Genomic DNA, 8,406 nt, shown 5'->3' on the forward strand with positions numbered 1-8,406 from the left:
ACTTCTGTAGTGATACTGCCTTGGAAACCCAAGGAGGGGTCACTATGAGTCGGGTCCGACTCGATGGCACATAACAACAACAACAACAACATATATGTATATGGAGGGAGCTCTGGTAGCATAGTGCCTAAGGCACTTACTGCTAACCAGGAGGCTGGGTGTTCAAACCCACCAGCCACTCCTCAGAAGGAAGGTTGGGCAATCTACTTCCGCAGTGATAATGCCTCAGAAACCCAAGAGGGGTCGCTATGACTCAGAGTCAACTCGATGGCACATAACAACAACAACAACATGTATATGGATGGATATATGTATACATATATCCCTATACATATTTATTTAGAATTCAAGCAGCCAGAAAACTCAAATAACCACCACCTTTTCCTTGGTCTTATGTAGTAAGATCTAATGGTGGAAATCATAACCTAGAGGCCCTGCAAAATTCCAAAGAACCTTCTGAACTGTCCAAAACAGATGCAACCAAGTTCTGTTTAGTTTTTGTTTGCATCTGTCTAGTCTGTTCAGTTTTAATGTCATTTGTCCATCTTTCATTGATTCATGCACAGGAGTTCACCATATCTTAGTCTTGGGGAATTGTGGTGGTAATTTTATTAACAGAATATTCCAGCAGCCAAAACAATCAAGTAACTGGAACAGTATATTCACTGATCCCTTATAACTAAGAGTTTGTCGTGCATAAATCTCTATTTTCCCAAAAAATTCTAATTCTAACATATAGAATTGACAGCAAAGCTCAAATCTTTCTCAAAAAGAGAGAGGGAGTGTGTGTGTGTTCCTTGCCAATTAACTCAACAGCCTCATTTTCTTGAAAAACATGCATCAAAGTCCTTGCCAGACTGATGGCTCCCCACCCTGAGTCACCCTTGTGTAGAGTAACATACTCTCTCACTATTTTCCCTGCCCAACACCTCACCCATCTCATTAGATTGGTTGAAAACAAACAATTTCTTAGCCTTTAGGGAAAAAAGCTACTTTCTTGGTTGCCTCAAATGGTAAATTCTCCATTTCAGTACTTTTTTCTGAGACTGCTGCCCATCCTGCCACTCCCACCACACCCTTTGTAGAGATCAGCCTTTGGAACCAAGGAGCCTTAATGGGCTCTCTTCAAATGCTCCCTAATAGCTGTTGCTCTTTGATAGCTCTTGTAGGACCAGATCATGCCCCATAGCTCAGATTCCCACACTAACAGGATGATTCTTTAGTCACCTGGCAGGCTAGGAATTGTTCCCCCACAAATTCTCCAGCTTATGTTTCCCACAACATCCTTCCCTTGGGGTCCAAGACCAGTTTCCCATTACCCAGCCTGGGCTTGCCCTCCACATCTGGTTTGAGCATGTTCAGTTTGCTGAGATTCATTTTCCAGGGTTTGCTGGTCACTGTGTCTTCATAGGGGGAGACATCCAGCTCGTAGTCACCTAGAGACAAGGTGGAGGGAGCACCAGAATCCTGAGGATCAGAGTGGGGGTGGGAGAATGAGGGGCTGAGGCTGCTGGACCAGACCTCAAAGCCCTGTGGAGGAAAAGAAAAAGCACAGGCTCTACCCAACTAGCTGTAAACTGGGCAGAGATTAGAAAAAGTCAGGGCCCTGAAGGCATGGACTGTGCTTGATGAGTAAACTAGGTTTAATGATAAAAATAATAAAAGCTACCATTTGCTGAACACACTGTGTTCTTGGCACTATGGTATAAGCTGGTGGAGTAGTACATAAGGCATTTGGCTACTAACCAGAAGGTCGGTGGTTTACACTCCACCAGCTGCTCCTCAGGAGGAAGATGAGGTACTCCACTTTTGTAAAGATTTACAGCCTTGGAAACCCAATGGGGGTCTCTATGAATCAGGATTCACTCTATGGCGGTGGGTTTGGTTTTGGTATACATATATATATATTTACACACACACACGTATAGATATGTCACTTAATGTTCATTGGGACAACATCCAACCACTTATAAGTCTGTGGTCCCATAAGGATTTTTTTTTTTTTTTTAAAAAAGGAAAGCAGCACTCTTTTTATTTATTATTTTCCCCTAATCGTTTTAAAGACCCCAAACCTTCAGAATAAATGATCAGTGGGGCTCCAGGGACCATCCCAATCTCTAAGTGCCTCCTTCTCTGCCTCCTCCTTCCCCTCTTCCTGGCTTCATTCGCTTTCCCAGAAGCTGTGCAGCCTTTCACTACCAGTACAGGGCAGCACCTACCATGGCTCCTGTGCTCCTGCTATAGATGCTGGCAACCCTGGGCAGGCCTGGGGTGTTCACAGGCTCTGGTTTGCAGGATCAGGAAATGATGGCATCATCAAGGCAGCAGCAGCCAGGGCCATCACATCTAGCCGTGCTCCCAACAACCCCAACATGGTCCCTATCAACTACCATGGCCACCTTTCTATACCCCCTGACCCCCAGATATGCGCAAAGTCTGAATCCAGCTGCAGATGCAGCCCCTGTTGGCCCAGCCTGCAAGGCTGGCCTCCTTTATTGACTGGATACAGCTCTCAGGCTTTGTCCAGCAGGCTCCCATAAGGTTTTACTATAACGAGCTTTATGTGAATTTAACTACACATTGTATAGGGACTGCCTGTAATATAACATGGTGTTCACACAACATCCAAATCACGTAATATCCTATTTCACAGAATGTATCATGGATGTTAAGTGATGTATACCTGTATATATATAAAATTAATTAACATACCTTATATATATATATATATATATATAAAATAAGTAAATCTCATATATATACACATACACATATTATATATATATGTGTGTGTGTGTGTGTGTGTTATGGATTATGTTCCCTAAAATTATGTGTTGTAAATCCTAAACTCTATACCTATGGTTATAATCTCAGTTGTTAAATGTGTAGCTTTTGGTACATTAATGAAGCAGGATTAGTATAAGGTGTATCTTGAGTCAATCTCTTTTGAGACATAAAAGATATAAACAAGTAAGGAAAGCAGAGATGAGGAAAGAGAGATGTCAAGACACATGAAGACTGCCCGGGAGCAGAGGCTGAGAAGAGACAAGGATCTTCCTCCAGAGCCAACAGAGAGAGAAAGTCTTCCCCTAGAGCTGGCATCCTGAATTCGAACTTATAACCTCCTAACTGTGAGAAAATAGTTTCTGTTTGTTAAAGCTACCCACTTGTGGTACTTCTGCTATAGAAGAACTAGATAACTATGACAATGTGTATAAAATCTCATTTAATAATCCTCCTAGAAACTTTGGGTAAGTATGAAAAAATTGAGGATGAGAGATTAAGTTACTTGCTCAGATTCACATAAGCTAATGAGAAGTATAGCTGGGATTTGAAACCTGGACTGATTGTAGAGTCACTGTTTCTAACCACTAGATATATTCCTGCAGGTATATAATTAATAAAGGGGCACTACTTTGGAGCTCTGGTAGCATAGTGGCTAAAGCACTTGACTGCTAACCAGAGGGCTGGCGGTTCAAACCCACCAGCCACTCCTCGGAAGGAAGGTTGGGCAATCCTACTTCCGTAGTGATACTGCCTCAGAAACCCAAGGAGGGGTCACTATGAGTCGGGGCCAACTCGACGGCACATAACAACAACAACAACAACAACTTTGGGACACGCATGAAAACATTATTATTATTATTACTGTATTATTATGTTAAAGATATTTTAGTGTAACTGAAAGTGTTTCTTTAATGTTTTTTATGCATAGAAAGGTACACTATTTACTGATACAAACATTTGACTGACTTTAGATATGAACCATACTTAACTGTTCTAATTTACTTACAAATTCTACATAAAGTCAGATTTAGGAACAGAATTCATTCATAATCCAAGAACTGCCTGCAGTACCAAAGCATTTGGTAAAGTGTTGCTTGCACTAATTTGGAAGGAAGATGATGTACTGAATGAGCTTGTGCCTTAAGGGGAACCAAAAAAACAAGCTCACTGCCATCGAGTCATTTCCGACTCATAGCGACCCCCATTGGGTTTCCAAGGCTGTAAATCTTTATGAAAGTAGATTGCCCAGTCTTCCTTCCACAGAGCAGCCGGTGAGTTTGAATCAGTGACCTTCTGGTTAGCAGCCAAGTGCCTTATCCACTGTGCCACCAGAAGCTGAAAATCAGAAGTTTACTAATATGTCTTGATTGCTATTGGCTGTATTTGTCAAGGTACTACAAGAAAGATACATGCTCAGGAAAGAACTAGCCAGTTTACAGGTACAGATGAAAGGGAAAAGAGAGAATCCAGAAACCCCATGGCTTTCAGGATTGAGAGATGCAACTATTTCCCATATTCAAATGGTAAAAGATAAAACTGACAAATGCTTTGTGTGCTATGGGGCAAAGATTAAATCAAGTGTGTGGCTATTATGCCTTTTTGGAAATTTCTCAATCGATTAAGATAGTATCCAATAAATCCTGCCAGGTGGACCAAAGAACTCAAGGGGAAAAAAAGAAATCAAAGATACTGGCTCTCCCAAAGAAGTCTAATAAGGGCAAGGTGCTTCTAAGTAGGTCTAGAAAGAGATGCATGTCTTGAAAAGACTTGTGAGAAAGGATATCGGCACACAAAGTGACAGAAGTCAAAGAAATAAAAAGCAACTATGTTTTGAGACAACTGTACTTTCAAATGGGAGCTCTGGTAGCATAGTGCCTAATGCACTTGACTGCTAACCAAAAGGCTGGTGGTTCAAACCCACCAGCCACTCTTCAGAAGGAAGGTTGGGCAATCTACTTCCGTAGTGATACTGCCTCGGAAACCCAAGGAGGGGTCGCTATGAGTCGGGTCCGACTTGATGGCACATAACAACAACAACAACAACGGTACTGTTAAACAAGCCATTGGCCTGGATTAAAAGGGAGTGTAATTATTTGAGTCTTTAAATGCCTCAACATTCCTCAGGCAGGAAGCAGGCTGAGACTTTTGCTTAGTCCAAGGAAGTTGTAGTCTCCAATGCTCTCTTCAGATGCAGCCAAAGAGAATAATGGAAAACGAAGGACTCTCCAGAGGGCATGGGCTCCCCAGAGTCCTAGAAAACAATGGGTAGAGGAATTACTCCCATGGAATAGAAATAGGGCTTGATGAAGGAAAATTCAAACTCTCATGGAAGAGTTGGGAGCTCTGGTGACATAGTGCCTAAAGCATTTGACTGCTAACCAGAAGGCTGGCAGTTCATACCCACCAGCCACTCCTCGTAAGGAAGGCTGGGCAATCTACTTCCGTAGTGATACCACCTTGGAAACCCAAGGAGGGGTCGCTATGAGTGCCCTTGCAACATTTGTCTAGTGGAATTTCAGAAGTGCAATGAACTAGCGTCTGCTGTGTACCTTCCATTCATCTTCTTTTTAACTGGGAATGTTATTTGTGGTTATCTTGTCCCTATTCCAAGATGCTCTGGTGGTACAGTGGTTAAGGCAATCACCTGCTAACTAAAAGGTCAGCAGTTTGAAACCACCAACCACTCTGGGAGAAAGATGAGGCAGTATGCTTCTATAAAGATTTACAGCCTTGGAAACCCCGTGGGGCTGTTCTATTCTGTCTTATAGGGTCTCTATGAGTTGGAATTGACTCAATGGCAGTGGGTTTGGGTTTTTTGTTTTGTTTTTTCCTTGTTCCATTATTATATATTGAGAACATATGGAAGGCAGACAACCTGTTTTTTTGGTTCGTAGGTTTCTTGATCAAGAGGAGCCACACCGGGATCAGATACAGAGATTATCAAGATATCCTACACTTTGAGCCTGATGTCATGTTTGTATAGAACTTTTAGGGCACCTTTCTTGGGAAGTGTGGTGGGTGTATTTTACTTGTAGAAGGGAGGGAAGTGAGTATGTTGACCACGTGATGGACTATGGTAGATTCCCAATTTTTACTTTCCTTGTAAGATTATATACCCTCACTTACTGTCATGTGATTTGTAATATTTTCCTGAGGAGGAGTATACTTCACTACCCCAGGGATGTCAGGCTTGGTTGTGTTACCCATTTTTGTCAATGGAATGTGAGTGGAATTAGTGTATATGTTAAATACACAACATATGAGCAAAAGCTTTAAAAGCCACTGCATGGTTCTGTCATTGCTGTTTCCCTCTGTCATGATAAGGGCACATCCCACATGAGGCTGTACCTTTAGCTTGAATCCCAGCATCAAGACATACATGAAATAGTCAACACAGAACATTAATAAGAAATAAACTTCCTTTGCCAGTCACTGTTTCCTTAGTGCAGAATAGTCTAGTAAAAGCTAATACAAAGAAGGGTCTAAGAGTCAGAAGAGGCTCCTCTCTTTGGCTCTTCCTGTGCCTTCTCTCTCGCCTGGTTAAAAAGTATCCTTTTTGTTAAAGGTTGACCAGACTGTTACCTCCCAGTCTCTCTGAATTTATGGATTACATTGTGTTTGAAGCCTGTTTATGGGTTACAATCTTTTTCCGTACCTCCTCCTCTCCACACCCTTCCGTTATAATCCAGTACTTCCCCAGGCTGGGCCTCAGCTTGGTTCAGTATCCTGCCAAGAGGGAGCTACATGTTGCCAAGTAAGAACAGGGGAAGTTGAGAGAAGAGAGAGCAATGTTGTGGGAACCCAAAAGACTACTGCCAAGTCCTCTCTCCACCTCTGATATAGTTTCATCATCATCCCTATTGAAATTTATCATATGGCCCATATTCTGTAGGATTAATAAACAGCCCCCAATAGCCATCTTCTCATTTCCCGGCTTAGTCCACTTTAGGATGGGGACCTCACCAAGGCTGCGGGCAGTGTGAATAGTCCAATAGATGTCCAGGCAGGTAGCTTGGTTCTTCATGCGCCGGTGGCATGAACAGCCCATCAGAGAGCTGTTCCTGAGCTGCTTTGCAGCCTCCAGGCACTCTGCAGGCTCCTTTGAGGTTGATGAGGTTTTTATACTATAGGTACAGGAATCCAGGTGGTGGTGGTAGGCAGCATTGCATGCAGGGTTGGCCTGGCATTTCCTCCTGGCTTGGATACAGCTGTTCATAAGCCGACCCTCTGTGATGAGGGGATCCCCTACAGAGAGTAAGAGACCAAGTGAGGCTCACATAAGGTCAGAGTACCTGTCTGGGAGTAATAAGTTGTGAGACAGGGTTGGGGACTTCCCAATGAAACATTGGGCAACTGTGGTAGTTAGGTTGTGTGTCAACTTGGCTGGGCCTGGTTGAGTGGCTGGGCAGTTGGTGATAGTTATTCCCCATGATGAGACTGGCAACTCCATGGTGGAATCTACTGTGAGCAGCTGAGTAGCTGCCTTTGAGTCTCTGGTCTGCTTTCTGTATATAAGAAACAGCTTTGGGAATGGTCTCTAGCTTATGGCACACTTGAACCCTGCATGTAGCCGAGTCGTTGTTCAGCAGCCTGCCATGCTCTGCCAATCTTGGGACTTTTAATGGACTTAAATTAATGGCCTGCTGTGTGGTTTGGTAATATCAGGATTGTGCCTTGTTATCTGTTGACCTTGGATTTGTCAGCCTCAGCAGCCAGCAGCTGTCTGAGTGAAGAAAAGACTCTAGCTTCAGTGGGCTGGGAGCAAGAGGCAGAGCTGAAGCCCAAGGTTGAGGGGCTTTCACCCAGCCCCTAGAGCCTGGTACCTTGAACTTGGACTTAAAGCCTCCAAATTGTAGGAATAAACACCTGTTTGTTAAAGCCATCCTATTTGTGGTATCTTCTGTTAGAGCAGCACTAGGTAACCAAAACAGCAACAAAGTCTTGGGGTAGCACAATAGGACATTTAGGAATTAAGAATGAGGAGAAAGAACCTTAGCAGGACTGCATAGTCTGCAACAGTCACAATCTTGACAGCAGATATCAGGCCCAAGAATAAATAGGGGGTTTGAGAAAAGGCTGCTCAGCCTACAGGAAGGAGAATGACAGATGTTTGAAGCAAAACCCGATGACCCTGCCGAAGCAAGGAAACAGGATCCTGGGCAGAGCCATGGCAGGGGAAGATGATTTTTTTAATGAGGTAAAACTCATAAAATATAAAATTAATCAATTTAAAGTGTACATGAACAGTTCCAGGGTTACAGGTGAGGAGAGACAACCCAGGGGCGCCCAAAGTAGCAAGCGGGAAGAGCAGGAGAAAGGGGATTAAAAGCCAGGAAGTCAGAGAGAAGAGCAATCAGCCAAAGGGACTAGGTGAGAAGAGGAAACTCAGGCCCGCCCAGAGTAGCAGGCCAGAAGAGCAGGAGAAAGGGGATAAAAGCCAGGAACCCGGATAGAAGAGCAGTCGGCCCAGGGACAACTCAGGGATGCCCAAAACAGCAGGCCAGAGAGCAGGAGAAAGGGGATTAAAAGCCAGGAAGCCAGACAGAGGTACAGTCAGCCACAGGGACCCAGTTGGGGGTGATACGAGAGGTCTCCAACAGCAAGACAAACTTGTCTGTC

The 8,406-nt window shown here is 43.6% G+C and overlaps 1 protein-coding gene across 1 annotated transcript in view; it reads right to left on the reverse strand.

Moving 5' to 3' along the window:
• Positions 1 to 8,406, reverse strand: part of GFRA3 (GDNF family receptor alpha 3) — a 30,295-nt gene that overhangs the window by 4,022 nt on the left and 17,867 nt on the right. Inside the window, exons 2-3 of the mRNA XM_007939080.1 lie at positions 6,751 to 7,059; positions 1,320 to 1,436 (exon numbers count right to left, since the gene is read on the reverse strand). Of these exons, the coding sequence (XP_007937271.1) occupies positions 1,320 to 1,436; positions 6,751 to 7,059 (426 nt within the window). The remainder of the gene's footprint in view (positions 1 to 1,319; positions 1,437 to 6,750; positions 7,060 to 8,406) is intronic.

The sequence above is a fragment of the Orycteropus afer genome, unplaced genomic scaffold (genome assembly GCF_000298275.1).
Source record: "Orycteropus afer afer isolate SDZICR_OR568_19922 unplaced genomic scaffold, OryAfe1.0 scaffold00056, whole genome shotgun sequence".
Taxonomy (NCBI): Eukaryota; Metazoa; Chordata; class Mammalia; order Tubulidentata; family Orycteropodidae; genus Orycteropus; species Orycteropus afer.